This window comes from Tyto alba, unplaced genomic scaffold, assembly GCF_018691265.1.
Source record: "Tyto alba isolate M040663 unplaced genomic scaffold, T.alba_DEE_v4.0 Super-Scaffold_2, whole genome shotgun sequence".
Classification (NCBI taxonomy): Eukaryota; Metazoa; Chordata; class Aves; order Strigiformes; family Tytonidae; genus Tyto; species Tyto alba.
In genome coordinates this window covers 74,657,727-74,685,198 of record NW_024881282.1, presented here as the reverse complement: position 1 = coordinate 74,685,198, position 27,472 = coordinate 74,657,727, and the positions used below count along the sequence as shown (strand labels likewise).

Below are 27,472 nucleotides of genomic sequence, written 5' to 3'. Positions count from 1 at the left end.
GGCAGACAAGGATCTGCTGATTTAGAGAAACCATTATCTTATCTCCCTGACTCCTTGCTGGAGGCAAAAATAATTGATGTAATCAGCTGGCGGCTGTTAGTCAATTAGAAGCAAGGCTGCTCAGAGGTGAACAGAAAGAGCCAGACACCCTGATGTACCTTGCAAGCTAGAGGAAATCTCACAAAAATAGTTGTTTGCGCTATCAACTATGGTTTTAGTCATTAATAAAAGAAATGCTACTGATGTATGGAAACTCTAAAAGCCGCAGCAATGTGCTTGAATGCGTGCTTTGTTCCCTCCCGGTTTCAGTAGCACCAAAGAGAAGAACCAGTGTCAGTGTCCCACTGCTCTTAAGATAAGAGGGGAAGGAGAAGTGGGAGCAGTGGGTGCGTGCACAGTGGGGTACAGAGAGGGACGCTGACAGGAAACCAACTGTACAGCCATGATCGAAGAAACAGGTTTTAAAAAAAATGTCAGTTTCCCCTCCTAAATTATTGCATTATTTACTGATACTAAGATTGAAGAGCTACAGGTTGACAGTTTTCTGATACAATTGTTTTTTGTGTTTTCCACACATTAATTGCAAAGCACTCAGGGTATGAAACAGATGCTTCTAACACCCAACTGGTGAAACAACTTTCCCACAGCTGTCCAGACACAGCAGCCCACTAAAACTGCTACTCACAGGACCCAAGCTGGCTTCCTCTGCCTCGTAGATGTAATGATCAAGGGAAATGAAGTAATAGCCAGGTTCCACCTGGTTGCACTGACGTCCAAACATGTGGGGCCGGCATTCACATTGGCCAGATTGACTTGAGCAGCTGAAATGGAAGAGCAATGATTTTACAACACATCTTGGCTACGCTGAGACAGTGCTAGAGCTATCTTCCACTTTGACGTTTTAAGTGACACAGGAGGAGAAGCACTTCTGGACACAGCTGTGTCTAGACACGAGATGTTCTCAGGCTCTGCATCTGGACCTTCTGCACTGCTAAAATGGCAGCACGGTCCTAGGCACCGTCTTGGCTCAACCCAACTATCACTCTCCCAAACAACTCCTAGGCTCAGGCTGGGAGCAAGCACGGGCCAGGGACCATTTCCAGTAGGCAGTTTGCATGTGGTTTGCTCTGTTTGGATGGCAAGAGGATTTCACGCTACGGATGCAGGTGGTTCCCTGGGGCCAGACAGCAGTCATGGGAGAGCTTCACTTGCTACCACAGACATAGCCAAAGGCATGTCTGTCCTGCAAGCCAAGGGCAGCCTTTGGCTCCAGTCTTGCAGGCCATGCAAGCAGTGTATCTGTTTGTATGGGCTCTGGAAAAGCAAGAACATGCATGACCGTGCATGCCCTGGGACGTTAAGCTGCTCTCATGCTGCAAAGCACATCCCAAGAGGTCACCCACCAGCAGCTACACACAGGGGAAAACCATACCTGCCTGCTCTAAATTAGGATGGACATTGCCAAAGATGTGGGACAGACAGAACCATCACTGGGGAATGCTGAAGGTCTGTCCGGGGTGACATACAGCAGCTCCATTTCATTCATAAAGAACCATTTTCTTTTCTCAATACAGATCTATCCCCACACAGCATTATGGTGGTTTTACTGTCCCCAGAGAGTCTGCTCCACGTTATGAAGAACCCTTGAGCAGGTTGCACTTTTGCACGTGCCTGATCACATTTTTTCATAGGGTGTTTCTTTGGTCCACCAAAATATGACCCTTTCTTTACATTTGAGCGAATTTAGAAACATTTGCCACAGTCAAACCCCTCTGGTTTCCATGGAAAATCTCCAGGCTTCTCAAGCGCCCATTTTGAGAGTAATTTTCAACCGAAACCATTTTTGAAATCGCAGAGATTCACTTAAACGTCCACTTTGAGATACCAGAAGTGCCCTAGCTGCTCCAAAAGGGCAGCTGGGAAGTTTCCCCTCCAGGGATGGCGACGGCCCCACCGCCTGGGTTACAGCGCTGGGATGAATTTTGGGTAAGGTGCAGCTGCCCCAGGCCCTGCATCCCACTCCCTGCATGGGAGCCAGGAGGCGGCAGTTCAGCAGCTGAGGAGGGGAGCCCTGGGGAGGGCGAAGCTCCCCTCTTCCCACTGATGTTAGAGAGTGAAGCCGGGAGCCGAAGCCAGGCTTATTGTCTCTCCTGCAGCCAGAGGAAAGCACAGCTGCTCCCCTGCCCGTGCCAGGACGCCACATGTCCCCTCCCCACCTGATTTTGCAATTGCTGGCCTCAGCGCATGGGAAACAGGCTGAAAAGCCTCGCAGGGCCACGGCTGAGCCATACGCCAAACCCCTGGAAGCGGCTGTGCTGGGGGAGCCATTATGAGACGTGCGATATAACCCATCCGTGCGCAGGGAGCCAGCATGGAGGAGTAAAATAACCATTAACAACCACACCGCTGTCTGCCAAGGGGTAATAATTCACTTGGGAGCAGAGGGGAGACGGCCCGTGGGACATTCCCACGGCGACCCCCATCACAGATGGAGCGTCCGCAGGCTGTGACAACCTACAGGAGTCACACCGGGACCAGTCACGAACTCCCCAGTGTGGTCCCATGGGCTCCAGTGGGAAAGGATTTGTCCACCCCCTTGGGAAACTTCTGTGGCTTTAGACAAAAGCAGGACATTTCAAAGGGTTTGTGGAAGGGAGGGGGAGTAGAAAAAAAGAAAGCAAAGGAACGTGCTGCTGCTGAAAACCCTGGGGTCGGACACACACCTAACACACAGAAAATTGCTCTGGTCGGAGAAGCAGTCGGGCTACCCAGCACCCCTCTGACCAGGCATTTAAGCCAGGACTTTCCATGCTGCTACTGACGGATGCACCTTCAAAACCTATGATCTTCTCTTAAAAACCTCCACCCCCACAATGGGCACTTCCAGGTCCACATCCCACCGCATGCGGCACCACTGGGGCATGCAGCACACTTGCCCCAGTGCTGGTGGACAGACAGACAGACGGATTGGCTAAAGGGCCAATTCGGGAGCAAACCAAGAATCAGCCTGACAGCCCATGTCAAAGCCCAATTCCTGCTTTGATCCTGTGAGAGCAAAGCTTTGACATGCACCATACCCTGGGTTATGACCAAGGCAGAGTTCAAACCATTGCTGGCTCCTACCCTGGCTGACCAAACGCAGAGCTACACTGCAAACAGTTTTATGTGTTCACCTGCACTGGTGGCACAAACGGAGGCTGCTCAGCATGGAAAAGACTCTGTCACCCTTTGCTGCAATCAAGACCTGCCACTTTTTGGGGCAGAAAGATGGTCCCAAGCATCCTCCTGCAGAGCACATTGAGCCCTGGATGTTGTGGTTGCAAAGAAAGTAAAATTCACGGGGGTGAATCATGACTATGGGAGAGTAACCGGGCTGAGACTCACTTGTTGTTCAGTGCTCCTCCCTGGTCGCAGTCGCACGGCCGACATCCATCCATGTCATTGCTCAGGCCCCAGTGCTCGGGCTGCGAGAGAAAACACCACCAGCGCTGTAACCCAGTGCTGATTTAACCCCATCTACCTCAAAGGCACATTTTGAAATATTCAGCATAAGCTACCCCAGGCTGCTCCCCAGCCCATGAATCCTGCTCCCCTGGTTGTAGGTCTACCCCCACAACCACCAACACAACCTCCCCACCCGCCCTCCTCCACCTTGTTGACCACCTCAAGGGCCTGAGAAAAAAACCCTCATCTTTCTGCCTAGCTTTAAAAGCAAGTTTCAGGAAGACTCAAGCTCAGACACCTCACTCCTACTGCACCATTTATACCAGTTTGGGCTTCTGACCCACGAAAGGCTTGGAAAATCACAGCCCAGTATGTCACGCTGCAGCTGAGAGCTGTGCGTGGTGGGGCTTTGGGCAGGGCACTGCCCTTGCAGGGCTGCTACTCTGCAACTCGCCTGTTGGACAGACAGACAGTCTTGTTCAGCTTTTCCACGTAGTTCACCGTTAGATAAGACAGCCTGTCAGTGTTTATACAAACACATCCAGTTATCTGACAGTGTGTTTCTGTAACACTCCAGTATGCATAGACACTATATGGAAATGCATGCGTATAAAATAATCTCTGCCTAAAATAATGGCCTGTATATAGAGAAAATTTTTTGGCAACACTGCTTCTCTGACCATTCTGTCTTTCACCCCAGCAATTCCTCCAGCACAACTGCCCCAGATCCCTCATTTTCACAGAGCAACCACTACAGGTATCCTAATGTCTCACTCCTTACGGCCCTGGGAATTAATCTGGATACTCCTGCCTGCCTTAACGTGCCTCCCAGCTCCCGGTACCACAGCATGCTTCACAGCTCCTGGCATCCCAAGGCGCCCGTTCGCAGGCAGGCAGAGACAGCGGCCAGCATCCCGCTACGCGCTTGCTGCACGCCAGCCTCCCTCACACCAGCATCTCCTGATTTATTTTAAGGTAAGCGACTTACCAGGCACTGATTGCACTGCTTTCCTGTCACCAGGCGCTTACAATAGCAGTTTCCTGTTTCTGAATCACAAGGATTCCCCCCGGGGTGGGTACCCAGAGGATTACATGCACAAGCTAGATTGGGAAATACAAACAGGCACATGAAAACAGAGGATCGGAGCTACATTTTAGACAGTATCCAACTTAAATATTTACATTAAAGCTTCCCTTGAATACTCCAGGACAGAGATAAACGGAACGCTTTGCCCACCACCCATTCCAGTAAAACTCCTCTGTCTTAGAGACTTATAATTAAAAACAAATACGGATGATTCTGCTACTTCCACTGAATACACCAGAAGGATCAGCTAGCGAACTGAGTTTTAAGGGCGGGTGGACTCCAAGCTACAGCAAATCTACAAGAATGTTATTCCTTTAGCAAAAACATGAAACAAAGAAGGAAAAAAAAACCACCCCACAAACCAACTTCTCCCAGCTCTAAGAGCTCCTCAAAGAGCTTTTGATCACACATAAAGGAACATATGTTTTTACTCACACTGACAACCCGCTGGGTCATCAGCACTCAGGCCATAGAAACCTTCTTTGCAGAGGTCGCAGCGCTCCCCTTCAACAAATAATTTACAACGGCATTGTCCAGCAATGAGGCCAGTGGAGAAATCGGTGTAGCGATCGCAGATGCCACCATTTTGGGAGCCAGCTGGGTCACAGTTGCACGCTAAGAAAGAAGCATGGTACATGTTTTATTAACTGCTACAGAAGAAAAGGCCAAGTCTTGCACTGAATTATTTAAACTCAGTTTCTGTGTAGAGAGAGTGTACCATTTCTGCAAGTATTACATATGACATGGGTTGAACACATAACGACCAAATAAATCTCCAGATTCTCGAAGAAAAAACAACCCAGCTGGGCTTGCTCAAGACCTCCAAGACAACCACCTTCCCTCAAGGATCTTTGCTTGGGAGCATGGCACTGGCCAAAAGAAGGCCAGCAGATCCTAAATTCTCCAGGGAAAGCCCTGGGGGGCCACGGCTGGGATGCTACAGCCATTCCTACCCCAAGGAGCAGGGCTACACTTACGCTCACAGACGTCGGGGTCCCGCAGATCTCTCTCGGGGTGCTGGAAGTAGAAGGGCTTGCACTGCTCGCAGTTGCGCCCTACAGTGTTGTGCTGGCAGTCGTCACACACTCCCCCGCTGGTATTCCCCGTCGTCATGTACACAGCCATGTCAAAGTGGCACTGGCTGGAGTGGCCATTGCAATTGCACTCTGTGACAAAGACAGAAAGCAAAGTAAAACTCTGGTCCCAGGGGAGGCCCAAGTCTGCAGAAAACACACACGGAGGTCAACCAAAGAACATGCAGGACTTTTTATATTGTCACAAGTTCCCAAGTAACCGCATGTAATGTCCACGCCAGACTCCAGTTCTGCATTCTACTCAAACTCACTTTTGCATGCGTTGCTATTGCGGCCTTCAGCGGGTCGCCAGGGTAAGTCATGGTAGAAGTCCAAACACTGTTCACAGTTTAACCCTTTGGTATTATGTCTGCACATGCAGTGCCCATGGACCTGTCATTAAAAAAATAATTAAAAAAAAAAGGAATATAGTTGGTTATAAAAGAGTAAGGGGAAAAAAAAAAGCATGCTCCAATTAACGCAAAATATAGATAGTACACAACAGATATACTTTCGGAGACTTTAATGCACATAACTGCATGTAGGAAGACACAAAGGGCCACAGGAGCGTGTCCTTTACCTGCCAAAGTAAAAATGTCCTCATACAAATTTGTCCTTTCCTTACTGGAACTAATGCCTGAATGAACACTTTCAGACATGAACAAGGAGTGCACAGTTCCACTTCAATAATCGCAGAAGCCTCCTGGACCTAAAGGTTTGCTGTTTATTAGCTGTTAATTAGCTATTAACATGCATATAGTTATATCAGCAAGTCGCTAGTCCAGCACCTTCTTTGCTTTCTCAAAGCAAAGGTTAATGGTTTGAACGGGTTTTGTCCATCAACCCCAGACCTGGCCTGCAACTTGTACAGAACAAGCCCCAAGCAGACCAGCAGTGATTGTGTGCCAGCCACTGCCACAGACAACGGGGACTACCAGCACCGGAGCCACGGTTTTAAAGGCAAAGCCAGTCTTGCTGCTGTTTGGGTGGAGACACTCACCGAAAGCGCAGGGCAATGGTGCGTGCCTGCTCGCCAGCTTCCTGCGGCCCCTGGGACAACCCACCCAACCCCCCTGGATGCCTCCACATTTTCATCCAGTTAATAACTCACTCATTAACAGGGGTGCTATTACTGCTTGTTGGGCAAAAATGATGAGGAAAGCCAGAACCCAGAAGGGATGTGGCACTTGCGCAGCAGAGTACAACGCAGGCAGCAAGATTTTCCTTCAGAGAGAGCTGTTACTGAAGTCTACAGCCTCCACTTCTCAGATAACGACTGATACAAACACAGGTCAAGTTTGATTCACAAAGGTCCTTTGGTGCCTCTGTTCAGTTCAATTTTGGGGTAACAAGTCAACCCATATGCCCGCTTCTGGCCCCATGAGGTTACACTCCTCTTTTGTGTTCCTGCCTTTTATTTTCATCAGCTCTTTAACAAAATTAGAAAAAGAATGCTAAAACAATTTTCACCTAATCTGAGCACCCTGTGCTTGATTAACACCAATAATCACAGATATGTTTGCTGAGGAGGAATAGTTTTAACAGTTTCATTGTTTGAAAATCAAGGGTGAGGAGTGGAGGGGAACAGAGTATCATCTTTAAACTTGTGTTTAAATCACTTAAGAGAGGCACGGAAAGGAAAAGCTTTATGCAGGAAAGTGTGAATATTTACCATTCCTTCCACTTCTTCGTTAAAGCCATCCACTGGCGCACACTCACTGGCGTGCCCGTAGCAGAAACAGTTCCCGCGAACCACCATGTCGTAGATGGCATAGTAGTACTTCTCTCTGATCTCCATCCTAGAGTCCAAGAGATTATCTCCCAGCGTGTGCAGCTTGATGAATTTGACTCTCAGATTTGTGATCTTTAATAGGTCTGCAGGGATATCAAAAAAAAAAAAACAAATCCCATTTTGAAATTATTTACCAGATATTGTATTGAGTGGGAGGAAGTCAGGAGTGACTTCCCAAGCACACTTCCTATGGGCAGATTAGACCAGATTTAATATCAGCATTTACATACTACACATCACATCACTTCACACTCCCAAATTAAAAAAAAAAAAAAAACAAACTCCTTTTTATTACAGATTGATCACTGTATAAGTTAGTTTAAACTTAATTAAAAATACTAGTCTATCTTATTGTAAACATACACAGGCACAAACACAAATATTAAAGGCATGCACAACAGTCCCACCAAAAACACACTGGCTCCTTGGGGTTTTAAAATGTAAGATGGGCAAGGACCTGATACCAAAGAACCACTGACAAGTAGACCAGGAGCTTTAAGAGTTACGGGCCTTTTGGAAAAAATCTTAGTTTGAAAAAAGACACAAATAATTCTTCTTTATTATACACCCATACACCCAGCTTTCTTGGCAAATATAATTAGTTACATTTTGCCAAAAGAAGCAACACTCCATCACTGACCAAATACAAAGAAGTTCTCAAAGGATAACCCATGGGAAGACAATATTGCAGTAATTAATTCAGCCTACATGTTCACTTTGATATTATGAATCCTGTGTAATTTCTTATAGCCTTGAAACTAGACTTGAAAAAGCACTTCAGGCCCATAAAAAGCAGAGTTTCTCCCTTAAAATGTTGGTTAAAAGGACATTCAACTGATACAGCAACTAGCAGACACTCTTCTACTTCAGATATTTTCTTCTGCTCCAGTTAGCTTTACACTGAAAAGAGACAGACTGAAACTGAAAACGTGTATTTTAAAGCAGAGGTCAAATTTAAAGCCAAGCATTGCAGTTCCCTACTCATGCCAAATGCCCCACAAGGTTTCTCTCTGAGCCATGCTCAGCAACAGATCTCTCTACCTTTGCATTCCTGGATTGTCATCACCATGCACAAATGCTACAGTAAGTTGTGTTTGACAACCACATCTGTGTGGTCCGGCCACGCAGTGCTACCAAGGCCAACCGTTCCAAAATCATGACTCAGATGTTCTAAAAAATAAAACATGACCCCCTTCATTTTAGCTAGTAATGCAAAATTATGCAAGTACCTTTGTAGTTCTGTTTTGCTTTCTGAATACTGTACAATTATGGGGTCACGTCCCAAGGTTTCTCTCGGCAACTGCATATATTCTGGGGAGAGGGGGTCTTAATTGATCAGGGATTTTATTTTCATTAAAGAAAGGGACCAACTACAATAACGTGTTTAAGAACAATTACTGGAGTTGAAAACACTGATTGTTATTTCCTAGCACATCACCGCCTGAGTCAGGAAAAGAAGCTGTACCACAAACGTATTCATATGACTTCAAAACTGTTAACAGAGCTAATGCATGGCTTTAGTTGTGGCTTACTGTTTTTTGTATGCAAGTAAGTACAGAAATGCTTTCAAATGAGTCTGGAAGGTAACTGTATACATACTCTGAATCCTTGGACTGTATGGATCTTCAATTCGAAAAGCAGGATCTAAAACACGATATATTACCTGGAGGAAAAATGGTACAACAGAAGATTCAGCTTTAAAAATAAGAGAATCTGAGTTTTATGGAAAAAGTCTATACGATAAACAATTGGAGAAAAACCCCTCTGACCTCTCCCTCCGTTGAAGGTTCAATGTCGGAGTATCGGGAATCGCAAATGATATCATCCACTTTCTTCATGGGTCCAGCTGAAATCCCAGGAAATGAGCTCTCACAGTCATATGCAAAATACCTATATACTTGCCACGTTTTTCCAAAATCAGATGACCTTTCTATCAACATTGCAGCAGGACGGAATGTCTAACAATAAGAAAACCAGAAGAGATTTTATTCGGTTAATTATTACTTGCATTTACATTAAGCGCTTTTAAGTGTGAGCCATCCACATGTCTGGATTTTAATCTCTCTGCACTATTTCCAATATTTGGAAATATTGGAAATATTTTTCTGCTCGGAGTCAGATCTTTGAAATAACACACATAAACCCACCCATCTTTAAAAAGATGGCACTCAATGGCCAAGAGCTTAAACACGCTTACAATAAATAAGCAAACTTCTAAGTTTTTTGGATTCCAAATCTTTTCTCAAAACTGGGGGTTAAAGCAGGGCTTTAGGGAGACAAAAGGATCTTTTCCACTGCTTGCAGAAAGCAGCACAGCCTTCTTCCTTGCTGTACCTCCTCACCTAATCTTCTGCAAAGGACCTAACAAGTCTCCCCTCCTGCCCTGGGGACTGGGAGGCCACTTTCAGCGCTTTCCCTTTCCCTCCCTCCCGCTCTGACGCCCAGTTCTTGCTGAGCAGTTATCTCGTGATGCTCAGAAAAGCCCTAGCATTGCTCACCTCTTTGTGTGACCACACTACCTTTTGCCATCCAGTGCCAGCCGTCCTCTGCACTGCATTAAGAAAATCTTCTTCTTTAAGGAGATTGAGAGGTTCAGCTTCATCCACTCTTGCTGCATTCGACTCCCCAGTCCCCCACGACCTTCCCCCAGCTGGCCCTGCTCAGACTCTGGCAGGCTGCATTTGCTTCATACAAATGACTGTCCTTCTTATCTACACACATTCTACTCTAGAGCAACTAGCTAATGAGGTTTTTAAAAGATTTTTAATCCCTCTGACCTAAAAATCTCATGTTTCAATTTATGCTCTGCCTTTCAAATGCAGATACTAATTTAACACCTGGCTTGCACCTACCAAGAATTACGCATTTAGAGGATGCCCTCCCAGAGCCAAGCACAAAAGCATTTCAGTCACAGCTGGAAAGAAATTTTCTTTTTGCTTCCTGGCCGAAAATATCACCCGACAAAAAAACGTAGCAACCCAGAGGTAAGGCAGCTCAAGTGTCTACCACGCACGCGAAGTCAACAAATCACCATTAAAACTATCTTTCCACCGCAGTCTTCCTCCTGACAGCAGACCAAGCCCAGAGGCACTGAGGAACGATTGGGTCAGGGGCCTCTCAGGGACCCCTTGCTGCCAGGGTTCAGCAGAAAAGACCACCTTCCACATCAGCCACCACCTTGCATCAGGGGGAGAAACCCAAGCTGACGGCACAGGATAGGGGAACCAGCTTTCCTAGAAAGCTGACGGTTAAAAATTAAGAGACTAATTTGCCTATATGTGAAGAGCAGGGGTTTTGCTCTGCAGGAACTGCAGCCCCTGAAACCTCCGCTGAAGGTTGCCACTAGCGCTTGCCTGCGATTTAGGATGTACGGGACATAATCTGCCATTCTAAGACATCTGTTTGTAAAGAAACAAAGACACTTTGTGTACAGATGTTCCTTCTTCCTGAAGATCTTTCCATTTGCCAAATGAGAACCAACACCACGGCCAATTTTTTTTTTTAAGAAGAAAAATCCTTGCTACTATATGATCTTCTTGCTAGCTAATGATCTTCTAGCATACAAGCAGCAGAGAGACACCCACACAAACCCCAGCTTCAGTTTGACTCCTTCTGCAGCCTCACTGGAGTTCAAACACAACTGAAGCCACAAGTCACAACTCAGCCTTCCCGTGCAACTGCAGCAGGAGTTAGGCAGCACTAAAAAGCAAGGCAGAACAGCTCAGACGAAGCCCAAAGCCCAAATATCAAAGAGATGTGAAGGACTACAAGACCTCTCATTTCCTCATGTTTGAAGGTTCGGGGCAAGGCTGTGGCTTCCTTACCTTGAAGGTCATAATGAGATGAGTGAAATGAAACTCAGCCTCCAGGTTCAGCTGGATAGTCACGTTTTCCAAACCTGCAGAGGCCGAAAAAAGAAGCCATGCAGTAAACAAGGACACTCATTGGCCTCTACATATAAATTTTGCCAAAGCCCTTCGCTCCAGTGGCGCAGAGACTCTTTTTCTTTGCCACTTGGCTCTGTAGTCAAAAAGGGATATGCGGGTTACAGGGGAGACACCAAGGACCGGCTGGGGGGTGTACTGCACATGGGAATCCTGTGCATCATCTGCACCAAACACGTTACTCCCAAAGCGTGAGTCCGCACTGCCGCTATTTCAGCGTGCGTAACGTGGCTGACATCGCCAGATGTAGGGTAAGGACAGGGACTGCTATGGGCTGGATCCCAGCATCAAAGCACCCAGTGGCTGGTGCAACCACTGGGTTCACCAGTGGGCCAGATGCTGGGCCCAGACCTGTGTGGTGACCCCAGGCTGTCCTCACACACTGCAGCCCGTCTGGCAGCAAGAGGCATGAGCTTCTGCAGCCCTAGCACCCCAAATCTCACCGATGACAGGTGGGGGCTGTTTCCCACCTTTCTTCACTCATTCTGGACTCTCCTGTCCATCCAAACACAGGAACAGTTCCTCTACAACCTGATTTTGAAATACCCCTTCAGCAACTGTCACAGCCCTGCTTTGCCATTGTGAGGGCTAGGAAACTGGTGAGAAGCAAAACATTTTCCGGACTCTGCTGCATGACTACCTATGGCCAAGGAGTCTATGCAGAAAGGAAGAAAAACAGTTACAAAGATTATTTTGTCATGTGAAAAGACCTCTCAGAACAGCTGGATACTTATTATACTGTAGTTAGAAATTATAAAAAAAAAAAATTAAAGAATCAAGATTTACAGAGAGAAGAAAGGCTAAGAAATTACAATAATAAACCAATAAAGTGCTTAAATTTTCATCCAGCTGCAACATTATGTGGAGCGTGCAGCAACAGTCCCTTCTGCTGTATGCTTGAATAGAAGAAAACATGAATTGGACAGAAGGAATCATTTGTTTTTTATTGTTGAAGGACATTTTCATGACCTTATGAGCTACGAACTTTTTTGTATGAATGCTGCCAAGTCTGTTGCAAAAAACAAGAATTATTTGGAACGCTAGAAAAGAGCCACTAGAGACAAGCGGCTTGCTAGACTGATCTAAATGGTTAAAAAGGATTTAGTGAAAACCTTTACCAGGCAGCAGAAATGTTACAAATATTCCATTTTATTTTCATATACTGTAAGACAGCTACTGCCAATGCATTTGCAGAAATCCCATCCTGTCCAGCTGGCTTTAGGGCTTCAGGGTAGGACTGCTGTCTGAGAAACCTCATTGCCTTGTTTTGTGTATGAAAGCATGCCAAAAGCATAACCATAAAAGTAAAAAGGGCAGAGGAAGAAATTAAAGGGAAAAAAAAAAAAAAAAGCCACCAAACTAACATGCAATTTTTTTTTTTTTAACTAGCTGACTTGTTTCTGGTGTTCGTTTTACTGTTTGGCATATGGATACAGGAATTCATGGAGCCCAGGAGGGAGAAGGCAGTTTGCAGGGTAAGAGATATCCCTGGCTTTGCTCTCCTGGGGCAGGACAGGGAAACGGGAGGTCTGCAGGCAGGATGGCAGGCCCCGGCTCACTGCCCAAACCTTCTCTTTCCGCGGCCTCCCTGCAGCCCCGGCGTGGGGAAGCCCTGCGGCGCTTCCCTGGCAGAACCGCCCCGGGATAGTCACTCCTGGAAGGCTGCTCCCGTCCCGCGGCCCAAACATGAGGGAGAGCTGGAGCCAGTGCAGGAAACTTTTCTCTTTAGGAAAGGATTCTTGCAAAGTGGTGGGACGGCTCTTCCCAACTCTCCCGGAGGGCTGAGGGGGCTTCACTATGGATTAAGGACCGCTCCGGGGCACACAAAAGCAGCCAGTTTCAGTCAGCCCTCCTCAAACAGCATGATCCTTCACTGGGCAGTAATCACCAGGCCAAAGAAAACAGCAAACCCACAGGTACCCTTAAACAAAAGGAGGGAAAGCAGCTCCCAGCGCTGGAAATGGCTCCCAGACAAAAACCATACCATTTTCTGACTGCCACCAGAGCTTCAGGCGATTTGGAGCAAACGTGGTGACAACATTTTCAATGCGATGACTGTCAGGATTGAGAGTATCGTGGAAGGGATCCTCGGAGTCACATATGAAACATTTTTTGTCCTCCTGAAACAACAAAATAACCAGCATTACTGATTTAATCTGTGGGGCAATAGTTGTTTCCTGCAGATAAGAGTATTTTCCTTCTATACCACATTCCACTCATTTTGCCTGCAGGAGTCATCAAAGGTATTTTTTTTGTTGAAATGATAAGTGTATTTACCTTTATGAATCAATGCAAATTCAAAAATGGAAAATATGCTAGGAATTCCATAAACTTTATTTTTAGGAGAAATTGCAGGAAATGTCTTCCAGCACATGTATTCTCCAGCAGAAGTCAGAACCAAAGGCAACATCTACAGAAAACTGCTGAATTGCTTCTCTACAAATGTGCACATACAAAAGTGCATCTTCAACAACTTTTGTGAAACAACATTGCCTTCTGGGAGCTAGCTTTTGGAGATGTAAGTCCTCTGCATTAGTGCATGACAAGTGGCCATCAGTGATTTAGTGACTGAGCCCTTTCAGCATGGGGTTAATTTTACTCTGAATCCAGCTTGTCAAGGTCCTACCTAAACCTCGCATCTTCACCTGCAGTTGCAACCCCAAGCTATGCACATAAACCCAGTTTGCACACCACAAGGTGTGCCCATGAAGAAATCAGTTGGGTACAGGTCTGGCATGTGCTGCTTGGGAAAGCTAGACACTCCTTCATCAGGGCAAAAACCTATCGTGACTTTTATTATGAGCAATGCTGGTTTTGCATTGTCCTGGTGCCTAAACCCACCACGTTCCAAGTTTGCAAGGTAAGATGTGAATTGAACCAAAAGGGAGGGTTCCTGCCCAAACTGGCAGTTTGGCTGCCTGGAGAAGGCAGAGGCGGGAGAGGAGCTCATCCCACGGCGGCGAGGGAGCCCCGGCACACCGGCAACTCACCGCTGTCAAAACCTACACAGGCATCATTCCTCCGGTGGGTTTATGGAGACAAATGCGGTGTTTTATCAGCCAAGAATGTGAGAGCTGGCAGGTCTGTGCCACACAGGTCTCCCATTTCACTGATTTCGGCTTCAGCAGCTCCTCCCAAGCCTGGTGCTTCGCCCCCCACGAGCCCCTGGACACGTCTCCAGCAGAGAGCATGGCACGAACGGGGGTCCCAGGAAAGATGTCCCCCCCTGTCCACTCCAGGCTCCTCTCCCCCAGCACCACAGCTCCCACCTCATGCCACGACTTACTCTTTCTCCCACCAAAATGGAATCCTAGAAGGCTCAATCCTGTAAAGCATGCAGCGTGGCCAAGCCCCATGTTATTAAGAGGATACTCAGCACCTTCCCACGATTTCTCCAATACCACCTTATGGTTCAGAACTAACCAGGGACATCCCAAATGCTGAACTGGGGCTGTAAGATCAGTAATAAGGGCACATGTGAGCTTCTGAAGTGATGCTTTTTACTATAGCACTTCAGCATTTTTTGAGACAAGAAAACATAACAAAGTGTCTTTGTTATTTTGTTCTACCAGAGATGCTAAATGTCGTTAAAGTCAATCCCAAAATACTCCAAAAATGTTCCAGTGAAGCTAAACCCCATGTTAAATCAAGTATTAACTCTCGCGGACAGTACAGAAGGGGGGAGGAGGGGTAAGATTTGGTAACTTCAGAGCACAAATGGGCCAAGCACTACAGCCCCTCAGGCAGGGCTCCTCCTGCTTCCCGTGGTTTTCCTTCCAAGTGCCAGAATCCGGCCCTATTGTCTCCGCTGTAAATTCGGCCGGAGATTATCCCCTTACTTTCAGTTCAACAGAGTTCCACTTATAACTGGTATTTTATTCTTCTCCACCATTTCTGTCTCAGAGATTTTTAAGGCTGGTGAGCTGTTCCTGGCTTAAATAGCAACGAGCTTTGTGTTTTCCACCAGATGTGTGAGACAACCTTATTTGCATCCTTCCACTTGGAGACCATACAAATGTAATTGCATTACGGGAACAGCGGCCAAAACATTACCCGGGTCCTACAGACCACTCTCGATCAGGAAGCTGTCTAGACGGCTCCGAGAAAGTCTGAAAATGAAGTGCTAATTGAGCTTACTGCAGCCCACTCCTCCTTATTAACCTCAATAAGGAATGGGGGGGGAGGGCGAAAGCCGCGAGGGGTTCCATGGACCCGGGTCGCTCTGCCGGGGTGGGGTTCCCGATGCTGCCCCACTGGTGCCCACTGCCCGCGCCTCCCTCCCGCAGGCAGCGGCTGATCCCAGCGCACCAGCCCCGGCGATGCCCCGGGCCGCGACGTCCAGCCCCACCGAGGGGGAACCGAGCCCTGCGGGGTGCCCCGGGGGCGCTGCCCCCCGGCGAGGCGCTCACCTGGAGGTGGCTGACGATGCAGTAGGGCTCGGGCTGGCGGAGGCCGCAGGTGGAGGAGGCGGAGAGGCGGGCGGCGCGGCCGATGAGCAGGTCGCCGGTGGCGGGGTAGCAGCTCCCCTCGGCGCAGCCGTAGCTGTACTCGGGTTCCTGCGCGGCCGCGGACCACAGCGCTGCGCGGCCGCGGAGGGAGAGAGGGATGAGAGAGAAAAGTGGGAGCGCGGTCAGGCCGGGCACCCCGAGCCGCCCCGGCGGGCGCTGCAGGGGCTCTCCCGGCCCGCCGTGCCCCGACGGCGGCCGGAGCGGGGCGGGAGTTACCGAGGCAGCAGCAGAGGTACAGCGGGAGGCGGCTCATGGCGGGCACCGGCGGGACGGGACGGGACGCGACGGGACGGGGCTCCCCCTCCACGCCGCCGCCGAAAGCTGCTGCTCCACGCAGGCGCCGCAGCTCCCCGCGGGTCCCGGGGAGCGGCTCCGCGCCGCCGGGCGCCCCCCGGCCCTCCTCCTCCTCCTCCTCCCCGCCGCCCCCGCGGGGCCGGGCCGGCCTGCGCCGCCCCTCCCGCCCCAGCCCCCCGCCCCGGGGCTGCGCCAGGGCCGGGGGAGGGAGCGGAGAAGCGGCTGCTGTCGAGGATGAGAGGCTGGGGGAGAGCGGCCCAGCGGCGGCCCGGGGAGGGGGGACGCCAGCCCCGCTGCAACCGGGGGGCCCCGAGGGGGGAGAGTGGGGGGACTCCAGCCCCCCACCACGGCTGGCTGTGCCCTCCCTGCGGCTCCCCAGCTCGGGGAGCGGGCTCTGGGCAGGGTGTGGCAACGGAGGGGGGAGATCACCGACGGGGCGGCCCCCTTTCCCTGCCCCTGTCTGTGCGGAGACAATGCAGAAATGGGGGGGGTTTGACCCAATCCTGCTTTCTCCCGGGGGTCCTGGTGGGGCCGGGCGTCCGGGAGGGAGGGATGGAGTATACCCATGCGGCAGGGCCCGAAAGCCGGAGGAGGGCCGGGGTGTTGGCAGCCATTGCACGTGGTGCTTGACAACCCCAAATCACTCGGTGCTGCGGTGCCAGCACACGCGGCTCAGGCGTGCCGTTCCTGGGGAGGGCAGCCATGCTGCCGTGCGCGCCTGGCCCAGGCCCAGGCCCAGGCCCTGGCCCTGGCCCTGGCCCTGGCAGAGAGGCCGTCGAGCCCGGGCCGGCCGCTGCGGGGCTGTTTCTTGTTAGCCGGGAGCAGGCAGTGGGGCGCTGGGGTGGCGGCGAGGGGTGAATGGCTGTGCTGGAGCTGCCCCCCGTGCTCCCGGCTTCAGCTGCCTGGGCTCTGCTGGTGGACGTGGGGGGCTTCGTCAGCTGGCGGCAGAGTCCCCTCGGCACCCTGGGGAAAGGTTTACTGGTAAATAAACATCGAGGAGTGGGTGTGAAGGAAGGACACGTTTGAAGAGCGCAGCCCTGGCTGGATGCAGGCTGGGACAGATGGCTGGGTTTATATACCCAAGTTTTGCTTGCACACGTGTAACACATAAACTTGTGTAAATTTTTACCAGGTACCGGTGTCCCTCAAGAACACTTTGCCCTCGTTATTTGCAGTGCCAGAGTGGAAACACACTGCGGTCTGTCTGTCCCAGCAAACCCTGCCGAGGTAGGTAAATATGTTCATTCTCATTTTACAGATGGATAAGCAGAAACAGAGAGATACCAAGTGACTTGCCCTAAAGGTTAAACACCAGGTCCGAAACATAACCCAGGACTTCTGATTTAAGAACTTCTAAGGCTGTTTCGTTAAAGATATCCAGGAAATTAAACTAATTTAAGCTGAAAGAGCAGGCACTGTAATTCTGAACCTCTTCTGCAATGCAGTCTTCTAAATTCACAAAACTAACTCAGTTTCACAATCCTGTCATGTAAATCATAGCACAACTTTGTTTTTAAGCTTTGGTACAACAAACATTTTTGCCCCACTAAGAAAATATTTTACTGTGCTGTGGTTAGAAACTCCTCCAGTCAGTCAGGCAGCAGCATCACTCCACGTGTGACTGTGTGAGGACAGAGTGTTTTCATTGCCACTGGATTTTTTTCTGTCCCTTTTTTTTTTTTTTCAATTTTTATAGACGTTCTCTCCTCTTTTCTTTTTTTTTTTTTTTTTTTTTTTTCTGTTTCATAGCCTTGTAGAGTCCTATCCTTCCCTAAACATAAATTGGGCTAAAGCTGCCCTCCAGAGCTCCTTGCAGCTGTGGTTAGGTTCCGTGTTTTGCTGCAGATGGCGTGACAATGTGCTGTGTTCCAGCCTGGGGGTGACCCTGCGTGGCATCAGGGATCACGTCGGAGTTGCAGCCACATGCTGGGGTGAGCACTGTCACCCATCACTGTGGGCACCTTTCAGAGGTAGCCAAAACCACCAGCATTCACTGCGTGAGTAATGAGGTGCAGTGAACTTGTTTGTGTCTGTCCCTCTCTGCAGTACTCATGAGCAATAGCAAGTGGGAGTATTTGAATTTGATTCTTCAAATGATAAAAGTTCAGTTTCGTGTCGTGTCCTATCCTTGTGGTTGGTGAAGCAGCTTTACAGTCGTGGGGTGTCTGTGTGCTGGATTGGAAGTCTCCTCAAAGAACAAAATTTCAGAATTTTACCTCAGTGGGACCCACTTGATCACCCGTTTTCTTATAACATTGCAATGGTTGAATGCTTAGCAAATAAAGCTGATGAGATCACTTTTAAATAAATATATCTTTGATTATATGTGGGTTTGATTAAGTGTTGTTTGCATTTTAGTTAATGTCACTGAAGTCAAATTGCTCTACAGCAAGATGCTAATTTCAGTATTTTTTTTCAAGAAACAGTTTTCTGAAGCCACGTCTGCCTACAAGAGGGGCAGGGGAAACTAAAAATAGGTATTTTTGATCCAGATACAGCATTTTCCCACAAATTAACTTTGCAAAAACACTGTAAAAGTTTTTGTGCCACTTCCCGTGGGGAATGCTGCACAGTTGTAAACCTCAGAAACTGTCACTGATTTTGTGTTCTGTAGCTGCTGGTCCCATTGAGTCTGCTCGCTTTGTGTGTCTGAGCATGCTTGGAGGAAGGCAGGGGAGGTTAGACTCCAGGCTGACTTTCTTCTTCCTGTTTCCGTTTTTCTTCCAGCGATTTCTGTTTTCCCCCATGGATACATGTCCCCTCCAGGCCAGTTTAACTGCCTGGTGTTTACAGACTTCTTATCCTCACAGCTTGTTGAAAACCATATGGCAACTCTTACAGTCAACAATGGATTTTAGGAGGAAGTTCTCTTCAATTTGCTGCTTGTGAATTCAGATTTTTGAAGCCATGAATGAAATAATTTTGGTTTCTATGCAATTGGGAATTTCTATCTAAGCATTTCAGTTTGCCTGTTTCAGGTGCAGTGCACCAGGGCCACACTGAAACCTGCAGGAAATCCTTCATAACCTGGAGATCTGTGTGTGAGCAGCTTGGCGAGTTGTGTGTTCTGAGTAAAACAGAGATACTCTATTTCATTATGGCAAAGTCAGTCCAAATACACTCACCTGATTACAGCCTAGTAACTTATAAAGAAGCCTCACACCCCACAGATGATTTTTTAAAAGTGCTAAAGTTCGGAAGAAAACTGCAAATTACGTGCATAACTGCATTTAGGTGTCTTTGTTAGATTACAATGAAGTTATAATTTGATTGCATCGTTTTCACAATAGAAGCTATTATATGGATAATGCTTGTTGCTCATTGCCCTGGAGCACAGCTGGTTTGAGTTAGAGGATTATCTCTGAAATCTCATCCCTGCCAGCAATTCCCACCCAAGCCCCCCCACCACACAGCATTCGAATGCTACTCTAGCTCTCCTAAACACAGAGTGATAACTATGGAGGGTTTATCTCTGTTGGATCAAAACAGTGCTTACTTTTAGATAAGGATTGCATACGGGTGCTGAGTAAATGCTGAGAGCCCTGTATTCCTACAGAGCATTCTTCATTTTACAGATGGGGTCTGGGCTCTGTACCCCAGCTGAATGAAGTCCATGATGGACGCTTGCTGCGGGACAGTCCAGCTGGGAATGACATGAGTGGATTTGACTGAAAAAAAGCCATCCTTAGTCTGTTCAGTGTCCTGCAGGAGTATGTATACCAAGGGTGGGATTTTGAAACTGAGGCGTAGCCCCCTTCAGTGTTTTTAGAGCCCTAGCCCTTCTATAGCACTTGCTAAGCCCCAGTCTCCTTTATGTTAAAAAAAAAAAAAAAACAAAACCAAAATAAAATTTAGGACAATTCCAGTGTTTATGGCTACAGGAAACTGCCAAGTGAACCCTGACTTGTGTGAAGTGCTGCATGTGGGAGAAGAGCTGGAGAAACTGGATTTCAACATTTGTGGCCCTTTAGACTCACTGCTTAAACCTAAGAGCTGGAGTTCTTCTCCAGCTGTTGGTTGCATTACCGAAAAAATGTGGGAAACCCCTTATAAGTATAAGAAAAGTAGGCACTGCAGGAGTGGTATTGGCAAAGAAAGGATGTTGAAGTTGTTTTTGGCATTAAGCATCTGTGCACTGCCATCCAGTGGGCACTGGGGATTTGGCTCCCTGTCGCGCACCGCTGATGGCCCAGCACTCCAGGGAGGTACTGCCCATCGCTGTGCATTTTCGGTGAACAGAGGGGGGACCCCCACATGGTCGGGGCTTCCTAGTGCTCCCCTTGCTGTGTCTCAGTGAAGAGATGGGGATGGGGGAGTGACGGTACCCTGGGGACGCTGCCGGCTGTCAGCAGGAGTGGCTACAGAAGCCCACAGCTCTCCATCTCCATCACCCCATCCCAGTCTGTGCAGCCCTGTGCGGGGTCATGGCACAGCCAGAGGTTATTGAAGGGTTCAGCAGAAGACACAGGGTGTTGGGAATCTGTCTTTGAGGCAGTTACCTACAACTCTCCAAGCAATCCTCCTGCCTTTTCTAACTCCCTACAGCAAGAAGCCCTAGGATGTGCACAGGAGTGTAATACAGAGCTCCCTCAAAGGCTACATCCTGATTACTTAATCAGCTGGTTTATTAAAAGGTATTTCCTATTTCCATATAAACTGAACTGGACAAAAAAAAAGAAAATGACATTATTCACTGTGCCAAAATACTGTCGGCACCTTCAGATGTATTTACAGAGGACAGCCCTCTGTGCCAGGAAGCTCAGGGGGTGGTAAGCACAGAGACCTCAGTTACATTTTACCTGATGGTCTGTTTAGACTCTAACTTTTGCATGTTCCATACTTGCTTTCCTGCTCCATGATTTCATTTTTAATGGCTATCACTTGTTCCTCCAGTTGTCTCAGTTGCTCTGCCTTGTCTTGCTTGGTTTGATTCAGGTCCTGAAGCTTCTTCTCCAAATCTGGAAGAGTAGAGACATGCAATGATGCTCATGTTTGTTGTGTAAGTAAAATCCAGGGATTAACAGCATTTCTTTTCCCAGCAGTTTTAGAGGCAAATAAGACCATTTCAAATGGGGAATGTGATATATGCAACTAGAGGGAAAAATCTGGCTTCAGGATAGCAAGAGAAACGTGACAGCCTTCAAGAAATTAATTTCTCACCATGCACTTTTGTCCATCAAGTAGGATGGAGCAGGAAACAGAGCACTTAAAGGAGTTGGTTTAAATGGAAACACTAGGAGGAACAGTTTGTCCAGCAATGTGTGTAAAGTCTAGAACATTTGGGCGCAATGGGCTCAGGTCTCCCTCTTTTGCAGGAATGTTTTCTGCTGGTCCCTGTGAAGCTACACCAATGTAAACACACTGGTAATGAGTCAGAACTACATTGTTCACTGCCTGTTTCCAATGCACTTACGCTCTTAACGCTTCTACCCGAGGTATATGTTTGACATATTTATTCTGATCTTGTCCTGAAGAATTTGCTCCTGGGATGGAGTTTCTGCTTCAGTTTTGCTGATGTTACAGGGTATATTTGGGCATCAAGCCTGGCAGGATCTTAGGCCCGAGGATTCCCAGTGGGAGTGCCCAGACCTTCACTGTAAGCAGAATTAGATTCCCTGTGTGCAATTACATGAGATGTGCTCTTCCTTTTTGGTGACTCTCTAAACCCACCCGAGGGGCTGTGGTGAGGACCGGTGCCCATACAGCCACCGCAGCCACAGCTGCCCATGACCCCTCTGCCCCGCAGGCCCAGGGCACGTCGCCTTCAGTCTCCACAAGCCAATATGTGTACCTGGTTTGTTCTACCATTGCTCAGAGGTGATGTCTGAAGGGGAAAGAGCATGGACTTACGGAAAACAGCCACCCTGGAGCTCTATAACACACGCCATCACTTGGGTAACGTAAGAAAAGAGCGCAGAGGGAAGATTTAAGGTCCAAATGCCCAAAGCAAATGCATGAATCAAGGCTTCCAGCTAAATCTGCAGCCAAGTTTTATGCAGATTTTGCACTTGTCTTGTTTTTAAACTGTGAATCAAATCACTACAAGTCCCTCTGTGGGCACTTCTTAAACTCTGCTTATAGCAACCAATTTGTGTCAGCAGAAGTACATAAGCCAAATCAATTCAACTACTTTTAAAATGTTTCAGTAGCTTCAAGCAGGAATTTTCACCAGTTAAATTGTTTTAAACCCGATTTCAGGTGAGCCTGGTCTGTCAGTGTCTGTGGGCAAGGACTTGCATTTAATTCATGACTCTCACAATTTTCATCGCTTGCTATGGAAGTGAGAACACCACCTGTTATTCTTTTAATTTTTTTTTCAGTCTCTTCAGCCAGTTTTTCTGCTTCTTCTTTCAGCTGTTTCACTTTTTCTAGTGTTACTTTTGGAGGTCCTCGGGCTTTTAGCTTTTCTTGAAGAATGGTGTACTTCCTTTTAATGTCAGAAAATTCCTGCAACAAAATGCCATTACTTAGTTTAAGAGCATCTCATAATTAATCTGGCGTATGGAAGGAGATTTTTATACTTTTTTTTTAATATCCTCTTTGAACCAAACTTTAAATCTCTATTCTTTTAAATATTAAAATATATATATATCTCCATAATGAGTGTCCACTGAACAATGATTTGCAAAACCTGACAGAAATCAATTAAACCAAACTGCCAATGGAGCAATCTAAAGGTGGGTTGAGGATGTAAAGAAAATACGATTTAAGATTTTTAAAGCTTATGCTGGTTTTAGTTCTTTTGATGGGGCTTTTCTGTAAATTTCATTTTGCCATGAGGCTTAATTTAAATTTAATGAATTATCTGTAGCAACATTGGGGTTTTTTACATTTTTGCTTGCAGTAATATTTACTGGCTAATCTATTCCCTGCTGACTTGGGTTGCTGTTGAGACTGCAGCTTAGATTTCAGCTAGGTTTCTTATAACCTGGAAGCTTGGTCATGCTCCAAGCTTGCACTGTGGGTGCCTGGTTCTCCTCACAATTTTAGCAAATTTCTAGCTGTATTCTCAAAAATTGAAGCTACTGAAAAGCACCCAGCCAACCAAAACCTCCAACTCCCACAGCAATTTTCTCTGAAGGAGAATGGCACATTTCTCTGAATGAATGGCCAGGCTGCTTCCATCACTCACGTATTTTAATATCTGATTTTGTGATTTGTTCTGTTGTGTTTACTGGTGCCCATGGTGACTATGAGTCTTATACACAGTGCAAGGAAAAATGTCATGGAGTAGCCAGAGAAATGTGTATGTTTTCTTTCATTCAGGCAAACAGAAGTATTATATGCCAGAAGCCTTAAAATAAAAAAGAAATTATTCTTAACCTGTGACATTTTATACTGCATGGCATAAGGAAAATGTTAACAGTTTTGAGGGAGCAGGGTAGCACAATTACACTTCTGAATCAAAAATGCTATTAAGCATGGAGGGGATCCTTTTTCCTTTCACACATGACAGAAAGGCTTACGTTATCAATATTCTGGGCTCGCTTGTGTGCTGCTTCTGCCCCTGCTCTTGCCTTTATAGCTTGATTCTTGTTCATCAGCATTTTTGCCTGCAATGTGGCAATTTCATCTTGCATCTCAGACTGCTTTGCTGACAAGTCATTTAGTTCATCATTTGTCTTGTTCACTTGGTTCTCAGCCTAAAACAGAGCAATTGAAGGCTGTGATTTCTTATGCAGTGTCCATCCAGCATGTTAATGAGGGAGAATAATGTCAACTGATTAAGAAGAAGAGACCCTTAGACATTATGGAATTGGTGTCATATCTATGCCACATTCTGGTTTTATTTATTTAAATTTACATTAAGGAAACTTCAAGATGAAGTATCTTTTTCTAAAATGTATGTAGTAAATAAATGAAAAGATCTACAGCAAGATACCTGTGAGATTTGTGTTCTGATGCCTTGTATCTCTTCATTTAACTTTATGAAAGTGTTTTTGGAGTGTCCTTGGGACTTCGCAACATTCTTTAGTTTATTATTAATTTCATCCACAGGTGGAAGAGCTTTGGCTGCTTTGCTAAAATGGAAAAATAGAAACGTGTGTAGTATCGTGGTGTGGACAGCAGAGCAAGAACACGTTTCAAATGCACCCGTGCTCACATGCAGAAATGTTCTCTCAAGTCCAGCAACAAGCGTTAAAATTGTGGTTTGTAAACTGGCAAAGCACAATCTCAGTAAGGGACTTGGTGTGGGAGCCCATGAGCTGCTGTATTAAAGGTGAGGCTGGATGCTGCCAGCTGCCTGGTGGTGCAATGCTAATAAGGAAGACTCACGGATAAATACATTTTCTCCCTCCTCAATTCTTGTTGGTTCTTTGTCACCCTAATTTAAACCTCCCAGTGAACCAGATGTAATGCTCCACTAGGTCTAGTGTGGAAGTAAGTAGCTGCTTTGGCTTTTTCAACTCAGCAGGCCGAGGAGCTGGGAGCTGCCTCCTTGCAGCATGTCAGCTCCCACAGCCTGCGTGGTTGTGGCCCGTTCCTGCTGGAGAGGCCCAGTGGAAATGGCAAGTTGAAATCTGCTGTCATACGAACTTTCCCTCCAGTATCACTAGGACACTGCCTGGGGTATGAAGCAGTCCTGCTGTTCACAGAGCCACCCCAGCTGGAGCTGGCACATCACTATGAGAATACCCTACTCACTCAGCTCCTTGTGCCTCCTCCAGCAGCATCTGAGCTTCCTCCCTTTTTCTGTTCCTCTCATCTTCATTCACTTTGTACTTCTCACAGTGGTTCATAATGCTCCTGATTTTGCTAAGCATGCCCGTGAGCTCGTGTGGAGTCAGGGGAAGGTTTATTTGCAGAACATAATTTGCCACCTTCTCAATGTCTTCTGGAGGCGCGCTCTCATCTGCAACAGAAATGGAGCTGAGGGTATCCTGAAGCAGCTCTTTCCTCACTGAAATGTAATTGATCATTATGGCTGCCTACCCTTTGAGTTATGTGGGAGAATAAAGCTGACAGGCACAGCAAGGGGGTAAGAGAATTATCTCCAACATTTTGTAATTTAATATGCTTCCAGGTACCGCTGTTAGCATTGTCAGAACTGGCTAAAATGAGGATTTGAACCCACTTTGAACTGGGTTATTAAAATTCTGATGTAGAACTGAGTCTGCGGAACGTTTTAAATTGGCGCATGGCACAGCTAGATGTGTCAGAGCCCATTTCTCCCTTGGCCCTCAGATCAAAGAGATGCTGGAGAGACTGGAGTGTGAATGGAGCTTTCCAAGCTAGCCGGTGGGTGTAATCCCTTCCCTGGAATCGCCACAGTATTGAGAAAGTGGTTCCTTCACTGGTTAATGAAAAAGGCAATAGAGGGAACTTGGGTCAGACTCAGATAGGATGGGAATTTACAGTAGGAAAAATGTATTTTGACAACTCCCTTTACAAATGAGCTCATCCTAGATCTTTGCTAAGAGGCAAGGCACACAGAGTAACCAATGCCTTGTGAAGTCTCATCATCACTTCTGTTTTCTGCTCACTCCCCTTTATAGACAAGACCTTGGGAGATAAAATAGTTGAAACATATTAAATATTTGTGCTAATGCTCCAAAGTAACTCACCAAGAATTAAATAGAAATTTACTGTGCAAACAGTAGTGCATTCCTGAGAGCTATTTTCTGTAGAAATATATTCATCTAAAATTACCATTTATGTCAATGTAGAGCACAGCAGATTTAATGTAACTATACGCATCTCAGCTGTTACTGTTCTTCAATTTACAAAACAAAAATTCATGAAATGATGCTTGTATAATTGTTAGTAAATGCTGTGTGTCTACAAAGAAAGAACATGGAAGAAGAGCCAAAGGTGGAATTTTCAATTGCTATCAAATAAAAACCTGAGAATCTTAGGGACTTAAATGGACTTTTTCTTCCAATTCAATAAAATAACTTAAATGTTCCTGAACAAGGGAAGTCCTCTGTCCTCTGCCCTCACTCTTGTTTGGATGTAGAGTTATGAATGCTAAAGGACTGCCAACATACAATCCTTAGAAATTTATGAGATCTGCTACATTTAAGAGATTAAAAAAATCCTACCACACTTTAACTCCTCTGATGTGCATCTGGTAAAAAAAATGTAGGCTCCATTTCTTACAGCATTTTTCTGCAATTGTGAGGGTGGAAAAAGTTTTAGGGTATATCTGGTTTTGTTATTTTTTTTTCTGAGAGCTGTGAAGTTCTACCAGAATCCTTTGATTCCTCAAGTTACAGCTTTATGGAGACGATGGAGTGGTATGTGCCCCAATTCCCACGCTCCCTACAGAGAGCTTCTATTTATGGGCCTGGAAGAAGGGGGTGGAATAACAATCTGAGGATACATTGGACATGCCTGGGCATTATATATTGTATGAAATTATCTTAGTAGTCCTTTACTCAGATAAACCAGGAACTGTGGGAATTATTTACATGCTTCAAATTAAGCACATGAGTAAAAGGTGACAATCGGAATGTAACAGATCTATTGGAAAATTAATGCAAAGTACTGTCACCTGGGAGAAAGAAGCAGTAGTAAAAAAGGGATTGCAAAAGATTACACAGATCAGGAGGTGGGCAAGAAATTTTATGTGTATACAGCTATATAATTTTCTGGCCATCTATTATGCTATATTATATTGGAATATACATTAAAAATGAGTCAAAAAGAGCTTTGCATATTTACCTAATAAGAAGTCTTTCACTTTTCGGATGAACTCCTTAGTGATCTCTCCGTCAACTTCAATTTGATTCTTAGCCCTCTCCAGTTGCCCATTAAATTGTGAGCCTCCCAACTTGCCATCTTCTGCCATTTTTCTAATGCTTTCAACCTGGAAATATTATTAGAAATAGCAATGCCATTTTCTGGAGGTTATCTATCATTGCTTGGCAAGTTGAGCTCTGACACAAAAATAATTTTGATCCAAGCCTCAGATGGAATTATTTGATGTGGCTTTGAAAAGCAATAGGAGACTCCTTTGGGGATCTCCAGAAGTTGCTACATCACGGCCTTCATCTGGCCTCAGAAAAAGCCTAATTCAAGCATTTTTTTTCTCCGCAACGTGTCATACCACAGCCCCTTCTGTTTCTAAAAGAAGGTGCTAACTGTTACATTCTATTGCAGTACCAAAGCCATGTCAGTAATCAGATTCAGTACAGAAGAGGCACATAATTTCATTTGCCTTTTCACATTGGACTTGCTGTTAAAAATACACTTAAGAGAACACAAATAAGGAAGGTAGAGTTTAAGGCTTGTCTTTAAAAGTTATATTTTGCCATTAAATTAGTATTCTTGATAATTTCAATGAGAGATTTAGATTAATCATCAAATTCCAACAGTATTTTGGTTTG

At 46.5% G+C, this 27,472-nt stretch overlaps 2 protein-coding genes and 1 long non-coding RNA gene across 11 annotated transcripts in view; 1 reads left to right on the top strand and 2 right to left on the bottom strand.

Annotated features, from left to right (window-relative positions):
• LAMB1 (laminin subunit beta 1) overlaps window positions 1-16,264 on the bottom strand; it is a 44,274-nt gene extending 28,010 nt beyond the window's left edge. The window contains exons 1-13 of the mRNA XM_042793497.1: window positions 16,065-16,264; window positions 15,750-15,919; window positions 13,325-13,460; window positions 11,221-11,294; window positions 9,166-9,354; window positions 8,996-9,059; window positions 7,277-7,479; window positions 5,877-5,997; window positions 5,509-5,697; window positions 4,967-5,146; window positions 4,433-4,545; window positions 3,385-3,464; window positions 686-821 (exon numbers count right to left, since the gene is read on the bottom strand). Of these exons, the coding sequence (XP_042649431.1) occupies window positions 686-821; window positions 3,385-3,464; window positions 4,433-4,545; window positions 4,967-5,146; window positions 5,509-5,697; window positions 5,877-5,997; window positions 7,277-7,479; window positions 8,996-9,059; window positions 9,166-9,354; window positions 11,221-11,294; window positions 13,325-13,460; window positions 15,750-15,919; window positions 16,065-16,101 (1,692 nt within the window). The 5' untranslated portion in view covers window positions 16,102-16,264. The remainder of the gene's footprint in view (window positions 1-685; window positions 822-3,384; window positions 3,465-4,432; window positions 4,546-4,966; window positions 5,147-5,508; window positions 5,698-5,876; window positions 5,998-7,276; window positions 7,480-8,995; window positions 9,060-9,165; window positions 9,355-11,220; window positions 11,295-13,324; window positions 13,461-15,749; window positions 15,920-16,064) is intronic.
• A 479-nt stretch (window positions 16,265-16,743) lies between these two features.
• LOC116962452 lies at window positions 16,744-24,446 on the top strand. The gene is made up of 3 exons (XR_004407626.2): window positions 16,744-17,369; window positions 21,078-21,141; window positions 24,141-24,446. It is a non-coding gene; the product is annotated as an uncharacterized LOC116962452 (long non-coding RNA).
• The window catches only part of LAMB4 (laminin subunit beta 4), a 53,789-nt gene continuing 47,056 nt past the window's right edge, over window positions 20,740-27,472 (bottom strand). For 7 of the 9 annotated variants that reach the window (XM_042792947.1, XM_032996264.2, XM_042792946.1 and 4 more), the window contains 6 exons: window positions 26,808-26,952; window positions 24,789-24,996; window positions 24,025-24,163; window positions 23,609-23,785; window positions 22,436-22,589; window positions 20,740-21,100 (listed from right to left, as the gene is read on the bottom strand). In XM_042792947.1, the coding sequence (XP_042648881.1) occupies window positions 20,961-21,100; window positions 22,436-22,589; window positions 23,609-23,785; window positions 24,025-24,163; window positions 24,789-24,996; window positions 26,808-26,952 (963 nt within the window). In that variant the 3' untranslated portion in view covers window positions 20,740-20,960. Of the gene's footprint in view, window positions 21,101-21,555; window positions 22,590-23,608; window positions 23,786-24,024; window positions 24,164-24,788; window positions 24,997-26,807; window positions 26,953-27,472 lie in introns of those variants that run through there. The other 2 variants (XR_006165351.1, XR_006165352.1) reach the window with 2 other exon arrangements.